At 46.6% G+C, this 18754-nt stretch overlaps 3 protein-coding genes across 4 annotated transcripts in view; 1 reads left to right on the top strand and 2 right to left on the bottom strand.

The window, feature by feature from the left end:
* Positions 1–3422, bottom strand: part of TESK2 (testis associated actin remodelling kinase 2) — a 114822-nt gene extending 111400 nt beyond the window's left edge. Inside the window, exon 1 of the mRNA XM_081085838.1 lies at positions 3351–3422. The gene's annotated coding sequence lies outside the window, so the exon portion shown is untranslated. The remainder of the gene's footprint in view (positions 1–3350) is intronic.
* A 3331-nt stretch (positions 3423–6753) lies between these two features.
* CCDC163 (CCDC163 homolog) lies at positions 6754–11372 on the bottom strand. 2 transcript variants are annotated; one of them, XM_081085843.1, is made up of 11 exons: positions 11133–11255; positions 10847–11037; positions 10713–10746; positions 10295–10485; positions 10110–10191; positions 9759–9945; positions 9581–9648; positions 9077–9144; positions 8748–8836; positions 8331–8458; positions 6754–7857 (listed from the first exon to the last, which is right to left on the bottom strand). In XM_081085843.1, the coding sequence occupies exons 2-11, from the start codon at positions 10916–10918 to the stop codon at positions 7739–7741; spliced, it is 1038 nt and encodes a 345-aa protein (XP_080941969.1). In that variant the 5' UTR covers positions 10919–11037; positions 11133–11255; the 3' UTR covers positions 6754–7738. The 2 variants fall into 2 exon arrangements, with proteins under 2 accessions (XP_080941969.1, XP_080941968.1); XM_081085842.1 differs by having other exon boundaries at positions 10847–11372.
* Positions 11373–11626: 254 nt separating this feature from the next.
* Positions 11627–17955, top strand: MMACHC (metabolism of cobalamin associated C; the record flags this gene model as incomplete). Its single annotated transcript, XM_081085844.1, has 4 exons — positions 11627–11707; positions 14618–14812; positions 15503–15655; positions 16463–17955. The coding sequence occupies 4 exons, from the start codon at positions 11627–11629 to the stop codon at positions 16877–16879; spliced, it is 846 nt and encodes a 281-aa protein (XP_080941970.1). The 3' UTR covers positions 16880–17955.
* Between the last annotated feature and the right edge of the window lie 799 nt (positions 17956–18754).

An 18754-nucleotide genomic window follows, 5' to 3' on the forward strand; every position in this document is an offset into this window, starting at 1 on the left:
GTATAATACTCATTGTTGGTCCAAAACATTGACTATCACCTACACTATACAATGTGATGATTGGGCTTCATTCATTGACAGGAGACGAAACTCTCATAAAAGCCCTTATCATAGGTTTCAAATTCCAACACAACATTCATCTGGCAAACAATAAAGTGTATGACACTAAGAACATATCTATAAACACTCTAATATAGGGAAAAAGCATTAAAGTAAGTCAGCTTTCTACTCTAAATGAGACAATGAACGAGTCTATATGTAAATACATAATTTTCTGTTTACAATTAAGGTAAGTACAAAATGTTATTCGGGATCCTTGTGTGGTGAATCCCTAACCTAGCCTTCCAAAACATATACTTCTAAACAGTATTAAACAGGCCCATCATATGCCAACTTGCAAAGGATTTGTGTTTGAGATCATCTGTATAAGAGAATAATACATCATACATCCAGGGCACCAACTATCTGAGGATCTCAACATTAATTCACATACAAACATCTGTACCACCTAGAACTACTTTCTAACAAGTGCCAAGGAACTCCAATGCAATTCTGCGTGCCTCATTCTGAGCAGCCCCACCTATAGGACCCAGTATCTACTCTGATCCATTTGCTCTATCATATTGGGTCACTATTGACATTCACCCTGATGACGTGTTCAACATACTTAGCACCTTAACCTCCCACTACTTCAATAAACTATACCTCCATTCCCCTTCAACAGCGCTAAGACAAGTACACCTTTTTTTGTTTTTACCTTGAAATACTGAACTCTCAGCTTTCCCATTCTGTATTTCATAGAAAACCTCGTCTTCAACACATTTGTTTGTGTCCTTATTCTCTAAGAACGCCAGCCCCTCTGAAGGTTTTACTTCTTATAATCCCAGCGCGGACACTCAAGGCCCATCATATCTCCTGTGCTATCACTAGTAGTGTAAAGTTACTCTTTTTTTTTTTTTCTTATAAATTCCAATTCTGGATTAACCCAACCATCTTTTTTGCCCTCCTACTCTTAGGCTACTGGAGCAAGTGTAAAATCCATGCTACTGTGCTCTATTACAAATATATTATTTCTAATTTTATTTTATTTTATTTTTTAAAAATATTTTTTTATTGATTTCAGAGAGGAAGGGAGAGGGAGAGATAGAAACACCAATGATGAGAGAATCATTGATCGGCTGCCTCCTGCAGGCCCCCTACTGGGGACCAAGTCCACAACTCAGGCATGTGCCCTTGACCCGAATAGAACCCGGGACCCTTTGGTCCGCAGGCTGACACTCTGTCCACTGAGCCAAACCGGCTAGGGTTATTATTTCTAATTTTAACTGGGCCCTCAATGTGGTCAGCAATCTTTGTTTTTAAACTCCTTAATCCATTCCTCTTTCATTTTCCACAAAAGATTTCCATGGTCATAACTGTAACACTCAAATCATAAACTCACCATAGTTCATTCCATCTCCAGAGAAAACTGACTTCACAGATAATTGATCACACCAAGAAAATAAGGCCATCTGTCAAATCCACTCACTTTCTTTCCCATCTATCATTACCTTCATATCATTATCCACCTTGACTTCTATCCTTTTGGTGTCAAAGAATGAAATGTCCAACATATTTCCCAGGTAAATTTCCCCTCAACTTACAATACTGTTTCACCCATACTAAAAAGAAAACTACACATGTGCCATAGTGGAAAGAACACAGGTTTCAAAGCTAGGCAGACCTGGTTCAAATTCTTGCCTATAGTCTTCCCAACTATAAGAGGGATACTGATTCCTAAGTCACAAAGCATCTTCATGGTGCCTAGAATATAACATATTCGAAATAAAATTTCACTACCATCAACTCTCCTTCACAACCACACTTGTTGAAAGAGTAATTTTACTCACTGCCTCCCATTTACTCCTCAATCCACCATGATCGGACTACTGCTATTATTGCCATCATCGTGGTCTCTAAAGTGTCTTTCAAAGGAAACAAGTGCTTTCCTAATTGCAAAGTTCAGCGGCTTCTTCCTAATCCTCATTCTGCTTGACCTCCGGAGCACCTTACGCCGATGGTTACCCCCTCCCTCGTGAACTCTTTCCTCCTGCGGCTTCTATTATAACGCCATTCTATTCCAGCTCCTGTCCCATTCCTGTCCTTCTCAGTGTCTATTACCCTTCCAACAATAATCTTCCTTGTGGTCCGAAGCCCTTTTCTTCTCTTCTTACAGTATTACCATCCACACTAAGGCTTCAAATATCACCCATATATTCTCTGCTGATCCTTCAAATGTATATATTCAGTTCTAACCTTTTTCCCAATTTTCAGACCAAAATTTCCAGCTACCCACAGTAATATCTGAAAAACACCTCAAACTGAACTTGTCCAAAACCAAATTCATTACCTTTCCTCAAGATTGCTTATGTTCCCCACTTCAATGAACACGACCAATCCACCCCATCAGCCAAGCCAGAAACCTCCCGGGAATTCGGCCAACTCTGTTTTGAAACTTCATACAACGGCATGCCCTTCTCTTCGTTTTCCTACATTACTCCAGTTAGCACACTCGTTTTCCTGCCTACCTAGGCTTTCTGCCTCCACACTGTCTTCACTTTGTTCTTCCTCCACGTTTTCATCAGATAACCAATCATACCGAACTCCTCCTTACAAGCCCTGCAATGGCTCCCCATGCCTGCAGAATAAAGTCCAAGTTCGTCAGCAAGGTTTACTTGGAGGTATAAATTGAAAGGTTTATAAAACAACACTGACGTAGCCCAGAGTCTTCAAAGTGAGTGTAAAAGGCAGAGGCGGCGGCGGCGGCGGCGAAGGGGGATGACAGGGGAGAAGAGAGAGGCAGTGGTGTCTGAGGGGGAAGAACGTCCCGAGGTGGAAGTGGGTGTTGGCGAGGGAAGTCTGTCTGCGGGAAGCGAAGTGCGGGAGACCAGATGTGAGGGAGGAGGGTACACTGAGGGGAAGAGGCTCTCCGTGTGCAGTTGGAGGTCTCAGAAACAGTTCTCTGAAGAAATGAAATTTCTTGAGTCTCTGAAGTGAGGAAAGTCCCTGAGAGGAGTCGAGGACTAGGTCGTGATACGAAGGAACTTGTAATGGGTTCCAGGCCTCCGAGGCTGCGAGGGTGAGGGTGAGGGGCTGGGGCGGGGGTGGTCCCGGGACCTTCAGGGAAGTGAAAAGGGAAGGGGAAGGAGAGGACTGTCCCCGAGAGCTGAGAGGCACACCTCCGGGAAACCAAGAGGTCCTGTCCGGGTCAAGCCACCCGAGCGCCTGTGCTCCGGAGCCGAGGCGACGTAGCGGCCGCGCGCGCGGGCCCGGGCCCCGGATTGGAGCCTCACGTGCTCCGCTGGCGTTACCTGAGGCGGGACTGAGCAGCCAGAGGGGTGCCTGCGCGAGCGGGAGGGGGAAGCGGCGGCCAAGAGGGAGCATAGTAGCCCTCGCAGCTCGGAGGCGGCGGCGGCTCTTAGCCTGCCGAGGCGGTGGGGGTCCCTCGCGCAGAAGCCGGCGACTCCGCGGGGCTGGCGGCGGCGGCGGCCGAGGAGTCTACTGCCATGGCCCCACAGTCAGGGCCGCTCCCCCCGCCGGTTTGGCGGGACCAGGATGATCCGTCCGGGGAGCCAGAGAGGGCAGATGGAAGACCCGCAGGGCTCCCCAGCCGCCAGCGACTGAAACGCCTGCCCAGCCGGTCAGAGTCGGGGGCGTGGCTTCAGTAGGCCACGCCCCTCCCCTCAAGCCCTCCCTCATAGCAGCCAATCAGTAGTCAATCCTTAATCAACGAGGTGGTGAAACTGACCAATTAGTGTCCGGAATGCCACGTGGTCTGAGGGTGGGCACAATAGGCGTCGAGAAAAGCCAATCAACAGCCCTAGGCGCCAACTCTGAGGAGGAAGGGAACCAATAAGAAGGAAGTGGAGGTGAAAACAGAAGAGGCAGTGTGCTAGAAAGGAGGAACGGGGCGGAGGGAATGCACCTGGGGGAAACCCCAGGCCGAGAGCCTCGCTGAAGGCGGGACAGTAAACACAAAATAGACCAATCGAAATTCCAAACACATCAACGAGTGTTAATTAACAAACCCAAAGAAAATGTATTCGATTGGCGCAGCTTTTGGGTTGGTGAAAGTATAGTTGAGTGAGACTGTTTAAGGAAAAGTCTTGTGAACACAGCCTCCTGCATCTCAGCATAGTGGAGGGGGGTGGGAGGGGCCGGCAGGGGGGGAAACTGTTACATAAACAATTACTGTGATAACGACTAGAGATAGTAACAGCAATGGATAGGGTTAAACAAAATGCTGAGGGAGCAATTCATCTAGGTTGAGATTGATTCTGGTGAAGACTACTTAGAGGTAACACTTGAGTTGGCCTGAAAACCGAGGATTTTGAAAGAGCTGGGTAGAGACTAAAATTCTATTCAGCTGTTCATCAGGCACACATTTCTTCATGCTTTCCATATGCCTGGACCTTGGGCACTTATAACCTTTTTTTATTGAGCCCGCTGGCATGGCTCAGTGGTTGAGTGTGGACCTATGAACCAGGAGGTCACAGTTTGATTCCCAGACAGGCCAGGTGCCTAGGTTGTGGGCTCAATCCTGGGGGGGGGGGGGGGGGGGGCGTGGAGGAGGTAGCCAATCAATGATTTTTATTTCAGAGAGGAAGTTCGAGGGAGAGACAGAAACGTCCATGATGAGAGAGAATCATTGATCAGCATGCCTGGGGTTTAGAAATCACCTTTCTTTCCTACATATTTATACTTGTCTCCTAGACCCGCTGTCAAGAGTCTTGACAGATGAATGGAATTTGAATGCAGCAGAATCCTGTTTCACTTTCCGTGGTTTCAGTTACCCATGGTCAACTGTGGTCTGAAAAAATTAAATGGAAAATTCCAGAAATAAACAATTCATAATTTTAAATTATAGCCATTTTGAATAGTGTTATGAAATCTCATGTAGTTCTGTTACATCCTGCTGGAATGTGAATCATCCCTTTGTCCAGCATATCCATGCTGCATATGCTACACACTTACTGGCTAGCCACTTAACAGCCATCTAGGTTATCAGGTCGACTGATCAGTGCTTGCGTTAAAGTAACCCTTAATAATGTCTCATTCACCTCATTTCATCTCTTCACATATGCATTTTATAATCTTACATCACAAAAAGGGTGAGTACAGTACAATATTTAAGAGACCACATTCACATAACTTTAATGACAGTATATTGTCATAATTGTTCTATGTTATTAGTTATTAGTCTCTTACTGTGCCTAATTTATAAATTAAACTTTGTTATAGGTATTTATGTACAGGAAAAAAACATAGTATACACAGGGTTTGGTACTCTGTGGTTTCAGGCATCCACTCAAGGTCTTGGAACATATTCCCCATGGGTATGAAGAGATTACTATAGTTGGAGTATAGGTGATGTGCATTCTTGTAGCAATAAAAGTTTTTGGTAGAGGATAAGAATGGAAAAGTAAGAGGTTTAAATGTGGGTTGGACTTCAATACCAAATTTGTCCTTTCTTTTTTTTTTATGCTGTGTATAAAAGATTCCTGAGCAGGAGAGAAGCCTTAATAGGACACTGTTTTAGGAAGATTAATTGTTAGCTCACAGGATCTCTGAAGAAAGAGCGCTGTAGCCTAGTCCTCTTGGCCAGAAACCTTTTCTGTATTATTCTTCTGGAAACAAGTCATATGCTGCCACCTGGTGACGGTTCAAATACCATTGATCCACATAGCTATTAAATGTTTCTGCTGTTAAGAGCTCTGGCACCCTTGCAAACGTATCTTCCACAGAGCCCAATGTAAAGTAGCTAATAAATAAGTAGAGCACTGGTAGTAAATAGAACTAATTGAATAATGCCACCATGCCAGATGTATCACCTGACCAGTAAAAGATTTAACAACAAGGAATTCCTTATACCTGGTTTAGCAGGAAGGTGAGTCTTGATGGAAGTTTTTTGGTTTTGTTTTGTTTTTGTTTGTTTGTTTTTTTAAATATATTTTTATTGATTTTTTACAGAGAGAAAGGGAGAGAGATAGAGAGTCAGAAACATCGATGAGAGAGAAACATCGATCAGCTGCCTCCTGCACATCTCCTACTGGGGATATGCCCGCAACCCAGGTACATGCCCTTGACCGGAACCGAACCTGGGACCTTTCAGTCCGCAGGACGACGCTCTATCCACTGAGCCAAACCGGTTTCGGCTGGTTTTGTTTTTTTAAACAGATTCTGTTTGACCCAGGCCTGATCTCTACCATCCCACTCTCAGCAATCTCCCTAATGCTGTGGGGTAAAAACCAAGGAATGCCTTATTTGGATATCAAAGGCCACTCTTCATGACCTATCTGCTACTTATTTCAGGAACTTGAATGCACCCCATAAAGGAAATAGTTCCTGCCATCAGTCTTTTATGATGCTTTTATTTCAGATAACTGTTTCCTCTTCCCAGCTGGACTGAGCTAAGAAGTGGTACTTTTACATGAGCCCACCGTATATCTCAGCTCAGGCTAAATACACACTAGAACTGGTATGTATTATGCTCAATAAACATCAACTTGGATGAATGGCACTATCGTTTGGCTATATTTAGCAGTGGAAGAGATCTTATGAGACCTCAGTGAGATGCTATTGCTACTAAGGAAATCCTGAACTGCATGGTCTAAAATACAAAGCCCAAGTAAAGAGAAAGTAATGTACCCATAGTCTACCTAGGAAAATATATTTTCCAGAGAGCAACCAATGGTGGAAGGATCAGAACCAATAGCCACAAAACATTTTTTAATATAATAGGAAATATCAGAGGGCATCACTCCTAGTAATCATAAGTATTGAATCATTAGATTTGTCTCAGTTAATAAATATATAGACTGAGTGGCCGGATTATTATGATCGGCCAGATTATTATGACCACACCATCAGTACAATGAAGTGAATTAGTTATGCAAATAATAACAATAATAAAACCTTGAGTGTATTTGCTTAGGAAGTTTTCAATATTCAGTATTTTTGGAAGTGTCAATGAAGTACTGATGAGGTGGTCATAATAATCTGGCCGGTCATAATAATCTGGCCACTCAGTGTACATCTATATTTACTAAGCTATAATGTAAGCTATTTCTTACTGGAGGTCACAGTCAAAAAAATTGTAAAACCATTGCATTAGAGGCAGAGAGACTGAAAGGAGAGCAGGAAGTAGACTGCTACAGAAGTGTAGCCTGGACTGCTTAAGGATGAAGAGGTGTGGAAGGGCTGGAGTAAGCCTCAAGAGCAGAAGTGGAGACAAGGAGAGAAAGCCTCCTATTACGGTCCAGGGCCCACTAGAATGCTCCTCCTCCTCTGCATCCCCACAGCAGTACCGCCCCAGAGCATTGTCCGACCTCTCCCACCAAAACGAGAGCTCCCACCTCCTTCCAAGTTCTACTGACCACAGGGTTTGAATTCAGAAGGTACAGATATAAATGTCTATGAACTTGGATTTCCGAGGGAGAGGTGGTAGGAAGTAGTCATGTTACAGGAGGAAGAAAAGGTACAGCTGAGTCTATCCCATGTGGGTGCTGATTCACAGAAAACACATCAGGGTGGGTTAAGCCATTTTACTGCAGTTGGTGGGCAGGTGAGCAGGCAGTGACAAGCCTCAGTAGGAAGGGCAGAAACCAGCTAGATCAAGAGGGTAGGGGCAGGGAGCCCAGAAACCGGGCCTTGGAGGGGAAGGTGAGCAAGGACTTTATCCTACTACTCTTACATGTCCTTACAGGTCACTCAGGAGTATCTTGGAGCCATTAAAGGATAGGTCCTCCTGCTCAAGGCTCTGGACCTGGAGCTGAAAGTTGCTGGGTTCCAGGTTAGAAAGGGTACTCTTCTGGAGATCTAAGAGGAGAGAAAGGAAAGACGGAACAAACCATCAGCAAGCACTGGGCTTGTCTGTTGGAGAAGTACATATAGGCCTGACTTGGGAGAAGTAGCAACAGAGGTCGATGGATTCACAAATAAAAAGGCAGCCGAAACCGGTTTGGCTCAGTGGATAGAGCGTCGGCCTGCGGACTGAAGGGTCCCGGGTTCGATTCCGGTCAAGGGCATGTACCTGGGTTGCGGGCATATCCCCAGTGGGGGATGTGCAGGAAGCAGCTGATCAATGTTTCTCTCTCATCGATGTTTCTAACTCTCTATCTCTCTCCCTTCCTCTCTGTAAAAAATCAATAAAATATATTTTTTAAAAATAAAATAATAATAAAAAGGCAGAAACTCCATACTACCTAGTACCAAACAATTAGGCAGGTGGCATTCAGGCATCATTTAGATTCAGCCTTCCCCACAGCTGGGATCCCTTCCCTTATCCTCACCCAGCTTCTTTAAAAGTTCCCAGCTACTGTTGTTGTCCTGATGACTGACTTCAGAGCTAGATGAAGAAAGAGACATGGCAAAGGTGCCAGCCAGGGGTAGCTTCGACTCAAGGACATGAACAGAGGTCCTGGAAAGGGAAAGAAATGGTGATGGTGGGTCAAAGGGGCCCTTCCAGCATGGAAGTGTCCTCCTTCCTGAGGCCAGAACTCATAATTTATCTTCCAAACATATAGATACCTCACTGACTCCATATCAAATAAACAATACCCAGTACTGCCCTTTTGGGCTGTAACCCAGATCCTTATGCTGACCCTATTGGCCCATGTCAAATATAGGATAGCTGAATTTTGGTTCCCAATTCCTGGCCTCTGTAAGACAAATCCCTTCCACTGACACAGGTACCCATACCCCCTGACCTGAGGAGGTCATGCTCCCGCCGGGCATCCTCAGCCTCTGTCCTGGCAGCCTCCTTGCCCTCCTGGCCACTCTGCTGCTGCTCCAACATCTGCCAGATTATGGTCCCAGGTAGAACCAAACCTCTCCCTCTCCAGGAGAAACCCCCCTCCCCATAATTGGAGGAGAGGGCTTAGGAAGAAGAGCTTTGAAGGGAGGTGAAGTCATCACAGGAAGAGGAAGAGATAAGGATGGGAAAGAGTATCCTGGCCTGCCTGCAGAACAGGATATACAGAGAAGGGAGGGGCCACAACAGGAAGTTATGAAGGGATAAGTTCAATCCTGGTCCTACCTTCCAGCTGCGGACCTGAACTTGCTGCCCGTCAGCCATCTGTTTCAGCATCAGCTCCTGATGCTGGGCTGCAGATGAAGGAACATGTAAGAAGGCTGTTCTCTAATGTCCAGCTTGTGGGCTCAATCCCGTGTGGGGCATGCAGGAGGCAGCCGATCAATAATTCTCTCTCATCAGTGATATTTCTATCTCCCTCTCCCTTCCTCTCTGAAATCAATAAAGAATTTCTTTTTCTTAAGAAGAAGGCTGTTCCCCAACTTCTTTACTTCTTCCTCCCTGCCTTGTTCCCAGTCTGGTGCTGAAAACTGAGATAGAAGCATTCTGGTCCAGCTGATAGCAAGTTTCCAAGCTGACTGGGGAGAGTAGGATCACACATTTGGAGGCAAGACAAATACTCGGCCAGACTTCTGAGTAGCTCAAGCATTTAGAGCTATGGCCATTTACTGGGAGAATAAGGCTTTCCAGAAAAGAGGACAAGTGAACCTCCCTCCGTCTTTGACTCACTCAGCTGATCCCGCAGCAACTTCAGTTCCTCCCTCAGGACCTCTGACTCCTCCCATAGCAGTTGCCTCCTACAGGGATGACAGCAGGTTCATTCTAAAAAGCCAATCAAGAAACCCAGAGGAGGCTACCAGAGGACCTGGAGTTCAAAGGCCTGATAAGAGGTCTTGCCATCACTTACTCATTCTGCACCTCCTGGTGAAGGCCACTGGTAACACTGCACTTTTGTGGACCTGCTTGTATTTGGGCTTGGGCCTGTTCCTGCACCTGGCTTCGAAGGCCCCTCAGTTCCCTTCTCAGCCGGTCCAGGCATTGCTCCAGGAGAAGAGTCTTCCGCTCTGGGCCCCCCTGCAGCAACTTTAGTGATGCTATAATAGGACAAGTTGGGGTGTCAACCCCTCTAAGAACTTCACACATGAGCCTAGAGACTCCACTGGGAATCAAGATACAAATGCACACACAACAGGTGTGCAAAAAAATTGTTTGCATATGTATGAGGCTTTGTGTATGAAGAAAAGAACTGGCCAGATACCTTCCAGGGCACAGATTTGGTACTTCTGTTGCTCTTGCTCTTTCAGCAGGCCCTGCACAGCTTGTCTTAGTGCCTCAGTCACCTACCCAGGCAGAAAACCACATGAGCTACTGTGATACCCCAACTCCTGGTATCCTTGTTTCACACAAACACCACATATACACACCTAGGATTCCAAGCCTCACCTGACCCTGGGATCGTAGCTGGGATCTAAGAATAGTAACTTCATCCTGGAGAGAAGATGTCCTATGGACCTCAGCCCAATTTAGTCTCTCTGGAACAATAGGAGTCTCTAGAGCCCAAGGCTGTTGAGCTTGGGCTCCTGGTTGGGGAAGCAGGTGATTAGGGGGAATCCAGGTCCCAGTCAGATCTCCTGCTGAGGAAATAAAGAACAAATGCAAGACTTAGCACGGGGGCGGGGGGGTGGGGGGGGGCGGAGGGAGGTGTTGAGTGGGATAAGAGGGGACAGATGTTTGTTCAAGGAAATAGTTGGACACCGGAAGGAATACTGGATGGTACAGGCACTGGAAAAGGAAGATCCTGAAAGAGATCTTCCTGAAAGGAAGAGATCGTAAAGTGGGTAGGAAAGGAGACCATACTTACCTGCAGCAGAGACGCCAAGGGGATACAACCGCTGCTACAATAGAAACACGTGCATGTTCAATGAGATTTGTCTGAGTCCCTTAACCCACACTCCCAAACGGGGGGGAGGGGGGGGGAGCCTCACTTCCCCTTACCTTAGTCCTGGCCACATTTCCGTCCGTAGCATTGAGAAGCACATCGAGCTGCTCAGACCAGCTCAGGTTCATACTCACAGCCTACGGCAAGGGGTCTGTCTCCCTGGCGTCTTGTGCCCTTGCTCTCCCAGCACCGAACAACCGACGCACAACCCAGGAAAGGCCACAACGTCAAATTGAAAGAGGGAATACTAGGGGTAGGGATGCAGTATCAGACCAAAACTACGCCTCTGGGACTAGTCAGGGGAGAGGCGTACTTGGGAAACTAGGGGGGAAAGCAGGATACCCTCATATGCACATATTAGGAGGGAGTTTAAGGCGCCGAATCTTGGTTAAGACCTTCCCAGACGCAGGATACTGGCGCCATCACACCGATCCTAGGCCAGTTACTACTGCCGCCGCAGCGTTCAAAACAGCTAGTAGGCCAAGAAAGTCCGACTTTGGGCTGGCTGCCGCAGCGCCATTTGGGAAACTGAGTTCTCGTCTCGCGGAAACAACCCACTATGGAGGCAACCGCACTACGTTTCCCTGGAGGCAATACGTGCACGTACATTCCCCACCGTGAAGCTTGTCGGGAAACTGAGTCTTTCTGATTCTATAGTGGTCGTTTCCAAGGAACAAATGAACTACGTATCCCAGGATGCATCGCGCAAAGTCAACTGTGTCCCGCTACGGGTCCCACACGTTCTTGGGAAATGGAGTCCAAGCTGCCCTGAAAATTAACGGTCCCGGTTATTCTGAGACTCCATTCCCCAGCAAGCTCAGCGTGTAGCATACAGCATGGAGCCGCAAGTCGCTGAGCTGAAGCAGAAGATTGAGGACACGTTGTGCCCTTTTGGCTTCGAGGTTTACCCCTTCCAGGTTCGTTTCTCTCTCCTGCGGTGCTAGGGTGAGGTATATGTTTGGCCTCGGTGCCACTGGCGTGAGGCCCTTAAGCCTCCTGGTCTTTCCGGAGCTCCTCTGGTCCCATGTACATCTGATCTCCCGGGACAGAACGGCAAGGGGACTTGGGTAGGTAGGAGCTGTCGCTGATCCAGTAACCTTGTGGCTGTCACTTAACATTATCGACGGGAAGAAAGGCATTCTTAGGGCCAGAGTCATTGGGAAGCTTTCTTTAAAAAAAAAAAATGTTCTATTGATTTTTTACAGAAAAACATCGATCAGCTGCCTCCTGCCGCAACCAAGGTGCATGCCCTTGACCGGGATCGAACCCGGGACTCTTCAAGTCCGCAGGCCGACGCCCTATCCACTGAGCCAAACCGGTCAGGGCCCATTTTGGAAGCTTTCTGAAGGAATTAGAAGAGGGCAAGTCTTGGAAGGTTTGCATGGCTAGGATTTAGGTCATTTGAAAAGGAAAGGGCATTCCTGCTGTTGAACAAGCAAACTGGCTGGTTTGTTCCTTCCAACAGAAGAATAAGTCACAGTGCTGCCAATCACCAGCCACTGGGTTGGGTATGGCAACTGCACCCGACTGACACACAAGTCTTGCACCACCACCTTCCCTTGTTTATATAAGTTCATTTTCTCCTTATCCGGTGCCCCCTCCATTGACCTATATACTTGGACAGAAAGCTAAATCAGCTCAGCTTGAACCCTTTGCTTGTTGCTTAAATGTGGAAGACCACCTATTGTCTTCACTAGCTGATAAGCGTAGACAGAGAAACAGGCTGGGTACCCTTGAAGCCCTAGCAAAGGTCAGAGCTGTGCACCCAGTCAGTCCAGACAATGGTAGCTGAAGCAACCTCCCCACCTTTAATCATGTAAATCCTTATTGATGAGAATAGTCTGTGTGTCACTGGAACCTCCCTGCCTAAGGGCTATCCTATAGGTGGATCCCAAACCAAATAAAAGGTTGGTGCGGCCTGAGCACCAGTGGAAGTCCTTCTCCTTGAGTTGGACTTTGCCCGCCTGGCTCCCCAATATTTCCAAATTATCTCATGTCTTGTGTCTTTTCTCTTTCATTTGTGTGCGGCTCCTCTTTCAGATCCTGAACCCTGAACCACGCGGGACGTGGAAGGGAAACCTTTTACAACACTTACGACACAGCCCACTCTCACCCCGTCCGCTGAGTGGCCCACAGCAGTGCTGGGAGAGGGGATAGAGAGAGGGGATAGGTTGGGTCTAGTTTGAAAGAGAGGACTTTCCAGAAAAAAAAAATGGAGTTGAGCTTTAATGAAAAGATAGATTGGTCCCAGCCAGTGTGGGTGAGTTGGTTGAGCATCGTCCCATGCACCAAGAAGTCATCAGTTCAATTCCCAGTCAAGGCACATGCCCAGGTTGCAGGCTCAAACCCCAAAGGCGGCTGATCGATGTTTCTCTCTCTCTTTCTCTAAAAGTTAATAAAAACATTTTTAAAAGATAGATTGGAAGGAAGGAGGGTTATGCACATGCCAAATATCAGGAACAGCTTGAGTAAAGGAGTTGGTGGGTAGCAGACATGGGGGGACAGTAAGGATGCCTATCTGGTGGGTCAAGTGGACTTGGATAGTTGGAGCTATTGCACTGAAGCTCTGCCAGTCATTCTAGGCTCCGACCCTCACTTCCCCACCCCACATCCAATCAGCCACCAGGACCTTTAGGAATCTGTCTCCTGAATCTCCCAAATCCATTCTCTTCCATCCAATATATGCTCTAGTCCAAGCCATTTCACATTGGGATTTACTGCAATAACCTTGCTGTCATTTTGCCTCTAACAGTTCGAGTCTAACCCATCCTGCACACTGCAGCTACGTTAATCTTTCCCAAAACTGATCATGTCAGTTTACTCCTTAAATCTTTAATGACCTGCATTATTACCAGATTAGATCCATATTCCTAAATTGGTATCCAAGGCCAGTCACAATCTCACTCCTACTGATCTCCAGCCTTCTCTCCCTCTGCTCCCTTCTGCAGACCCTTCAACTCCACTTCTATCAAACTAAACAATTTGCAATTCTCCAAATGTGCCCTGTACTTTTTGCCTGACATTGTTTATGCTGTCATCTTTTAGAATATATACCAGATTCTTTCTCCCTCCCCACATCAGCCTGTTACCTTCCCTCCCAGCCTTAAAGACTCAGTTTCCAACAAGCCTTTTCTGATTTCAGAGGACTGTCACCTACCTGGCCCTCTCGTTGCACCAGTCAACTTTTTAAAAAAATATATTTTATTGATTTTTTACAGAGAGGAAGGGAGAGGGATAGAGTGTTAGAAATATTGCCTGACCAGTTTGGCTCAGTGGATAGAGCGTCAGCCTGCGGACTGAGGGGTCCTGGATTCGATTCCGGTCAAGGGCATGTACCCTGGTTGCGGGCACATCCCCAGTGGGGGGCGTGCAGGAGGCAGCTGATCGATGTTTCTCTCTCATCGATGTTTCTAACTCTCTATCCCTCTCCCTTCCTCTCTGTAAAAAATCAATAAAATTTATAAAAAAAAGAAATATCAATGAGAGAGAAACATCGATCAGCTGCCTCCTGCACACCCCCTACTGGGGGTGTGCCCGCAACCAAGGTACATGCCCTTGATCGGAATCAAACCCAGGACCCTTCAGTCTACAGGCCGACGCTCTATCCACTGAGCCAAAACGGTTAGGGCAACTTTTTTGTTCTCAGTTGTTCATTAATTCCCTCTCTACTCTAAACTTCCTGTCAAATTCAGACAAATCCCCCATAAACACTCATCACAGAGCATCATTAGAAATTCAATGATTGAATGAATGAGATGGAGGCTGGGGCATGATATATGAGACCTTGAATGCCAGATTAAGGTATGTATATGTATTTTCTGTTCCAGGTGGCATGGTACAATGCAGTCCTGCCTTCAGCCTTCCACCTGCCCCTGCCAGGACCTACCCTGGCCTTCCTGGTACTCAGCACACCTGCCATGTTTGACCGAGCCCTCAAGCCCTTCCTGCAGAGTGGCCACCTCCAACCACTGACTGACCCTGTGGACCAATGTGTGGCCTACCACCTAGGCCGTGTTAGAAAGGTGAGCAACATTCATATCCTCTCCCAGCTTCAAACCTACAACTGCTTCTAACTACTCCAAGCTCAATGCAGGACTAGACCTGAGGTTAGGAGCCACTTCCATAGGACGAAATACCGCCTTGACATTGTGATCTCTCCCCATTCTCCATTCTCAGTCCGAGTCGGGCCACCTTCCTCTAGCAGCCCCCAGGCCTGAAATCAGTCTCACTCACCCTACACTGATGGGCAACTAAATGAACCTCAGACCGGATTTCCCTTGACCTCCAAGTGAAATAGGAGTAACATTTCCCAGGCATCTCTCACCTGTCTTTGCCCTAGACCTGGAAGTTTTATGCTGTCTTTGGGGCCTTTTAAGGACAAAACAGTATTTCCCCACCACACACTCACATGTACATATTTACATATATATGCATGCACTGGGTCTCCCGTGTCTTCCTCCACACTGGGACTCTGGAGGGCAGAGCCAGCTTACCTCTCATAATGGAGGTTTCTGAGCAAGACCTTCAGACGTGGGCCCTCCTGGACAGAATATCATTTTCTTCACCCTGGACCCCCCTTACCCCGTTTGAGGTGGTTTTCCTTTCAAATATGACTTCTGAGGACAGGACCTTAACACAAATTAGGGCTCTCTAGGACAAGGTCATGATTCCTGTCATGCTGAAAGAAGCCTCCATCTTGTCCTCCATCCCAGAGCCTCCCAGAGCTGCAGATTGAAGTTATCGCTGACTACGAGGTACACCCCAACCGGCGTCCCAAGATTCTGGCCCAGACAGCAGCCCATGTGGCAGGGGCTGCTTACTACTACCAACGACAGGATGTAGAGGCTGACCCCTGGGGAACCCAGGTCAGAGGGCAAGTATGAATGACTAGGCAGCGGTTCTCAACCTGTGGGTCGCGACCATCGGAAAACACATATAGCATACCAGATGTTTACATTACGATTCATAACAGTAGCAAAATTACAGTTATGAAGTAGCAACGAAAATAATTTTATGGTTGGGGGTCACCACAACATGAGGAACTGTATTAAAGGGTCGCAGCACTAGGGAAGGTTGAGAACCACTAGACTAGGGACTGAAAAAATGGTGAAGGCCATCAAGATATCAGGTCTCACATTCTTCCACTTCCCGTGGGTAAAGGAGTTTGTAGACACAATCCAGGATAAAGATATTCCCTACCCAGGTCGGCAAACTCATTCGTCAACAGAGCCAAATATCAACAGTACTTCAAAATAGACTCGCCCAGGCTGAAAACTGACTTCTGCGCATGGGCCACAAAGTTTCAATCGCACTATGTGTGCGCCCGCACGTGGTATTTTGTGGAAAAGCCATACTCAAGGGGCCAAAAAGCCGCATGTGGCTCAAGAGCCACAGTTTGGCGACCATGGACCTAGTCTATTCATAAAACTGTTACAAAATAGAGGGGGAAGAGCAGTGATTGGGTCAGTGGTGAGACTTTGAAATTGAGGCTCAGCTTAAGAAACCCTTCCTCATGGCCAGAGTGAGCTCATCTACAAGAGTAGATGAGGCTCACATGTGGAATCAGTGTCCATTGAGTGTGAATAAGTGAAAACGCCTAGTTGCAGTGATAGTAGTTGAACTTTGTATTAAGGGGATGTCCATGACCTTGCTTTTCTTGACCCTCTCCCCAGCATATATCAGGTGTGTGCATACATCCCCGATTTGGGGGCTGGTTTGCCATCCGAGGGGTATTGCTGCTGCCAGGAATAGAAGTGCCTGATCTGCCACCCACTAAACCCCTCGACTGTGTACCAACAAGAACCGACCGAATCGCCCTGCTTGAAAGCTTCAATTTTCATTGGCGTGACTGGGCTTACCGGGATGCTGTGACACCCCAGGAGCGCTACTCAGAAGAGCAGAAGGCCTACTTTTCCACACCACCTGCCCAGCGCTTGGCCTTGCTGGGCTTGGCCCAACCCTCAGAGGAACCTAGTTCTGCATCCCCCGAGCTTCTCTTTACCACACTGATACCCAAATCTCAGAATCTCAGCAGAGCCAGGGGGTGGCTCAGCCCCAGGGTCTCACCACCTGCATCCCCTGGCCCTTGATACCCTCCTCCCCTGTGGGATCCCTATTTATACCAATGGTACTTGCTAAGACTTAACCTGGCTTTGGCAAGGCAAAGGTTTTATTTTGGCTAAAAGATGATTACTTTTGATAAAAGAATTATAGTAGAAATCTTCAATGAAGATAATGAGGCTCAGAAGTCTGGTCAAGACAGAAATCAAAGACTAATCAATATTAGTTAATATTTCAATAGGGAAAAAGACGAAGGCAGACTCTGAATTCCCACCTGCCTTGTCATATGGAATTATTGCCTGTTACCATTAGTCTGCAGTGCTACATGTTACAAGGACAAAGGGGTATTTATTGCCTGTTACCATTTATCTGCAGTGCTCCAAGATGTTACTTGATATAGGGCCTAAGGGACAACTAATCCTCTAAGCAATAATATAAATAAATAATGTATCATAGTGTTGTTGTGTGGACTGAATACATGTAAAGCATTTCTGAAACAGCCTAGCTTACTGCAGTATTATCAGCTGTTCTTATGTCTTGATGTCTGGTAGGCTGGGGTAGCTGATAAAAACAAGTGTATGGAAGGTCACCATATAATATATCCTCAGTTCTGAATCTGCCCTAGCTTTAAGGGCCCAGGAGGTACCCCAACCCCCACCAATACCTCCCTCAGGACAATGATATGAATGAGGGCAAAAAAAAAGGACTACTGCAAATCAAGGTTAGAACCCAGGGAAGGTGAAAGGTGTTCAACCTTATGCTTTTGATTTGCAAGGTTCTATCCTACAAATACCAACACTGTGCTTATCTTCTCCCCCTTTTAGTTATAAAGTTACAGAGCCTCTAATTCTAATCTTTTACAAAGCCAGTAGCAGATTTTCATCAGAAGCTAATCTTCCATGGGCCGGGTGGTTCAGTTGGTTGAACTGTCCTGTACACCAAAAGGTTGCAGGTTTCATTCCCGGTCAGGGCACATAGAGATTGCAGGTTCAATGCCCATTCAGGGAACACGTGGAAGACAACTGATCAATGTTTCTCACATTGACGATTCTCTCTCTCCATTCCCCTCCTCTCTAAAAACCAATGAAATCATATCCTCGAGTAAAGGTTTAAAAACAAAAACACTTACAAAAAAAAGGAAGTCAATCTTCAGGTTCTCATGCAGCCCTCCCTATACTATAAAGAACAAATGCCCGAGTAATATCATTGGTGCCTTAACTTACAATGCAGCCTATAATATAAACGTAAGTACCTTGGATAACACCAGAGCAGGTCTTGCTCTTCTTCCCAGATATAACCAAAAACAAGTTAACACCTTCCCCAGCTGCTGTGGGTATGGCTCAGTGATTGAGCATTTACCCATGAAGCAAAAGGTCACAGTTCCATTCCCAGTGAGCACAAGCCCAGGTTGCCAGTGCAATCCCCAGAGGGAGCATGCAGGAAGCAGCCAATCAATGATTCTCTCATCATTGATGTTTCTATACCTCTCTCTGAAATAAATAAAAAAATTTAAAAAAATATAAAGTTGCCCTGACCGGTTTAGTTCAGTGGATGGAGTGTCGGCCTGCGGACTGAGGGGTCCCAGGTTCGATTCCGGTCAGGGCATGTGCCTTGGTTGCGGGCACATCCCCAGTGGGAGGTGTGCAGGGGTCAGCTGGTCGGTGTTTTTAACTCTCTATCCCTCTCCCTTCCTCTCTGTAAAAAATCAATTAAATATATTAAAATAAAATAAATAAAGTTAACACCTTGGTTCAATTCCATTCCCTGTGTCTTGCATTTCCCCTCTATAATTTCCTGTTTCTGAAGCAGCTCTCACTTATTTTCCCGTAAGGAAAGCAAAGAATAAATCTAAGGCTAATGCCCCTACAATGGAGAAACGGGGGTAGGGGAGGCCAGGGGAAGGT

This window comes from Myotis nattereri, assembly GCF_964212035.1.
Source record: "Myotis nattereri genome assembly, chromosome: 3".
In the NCBI taxonomy this organism is placed as follows: domain Eukaryota; kingdom Metazoa; phylum Chordata; class Mammalia; order Chiroptera; family Vespertilionidae; genus Myotis; species Myotis nattereri.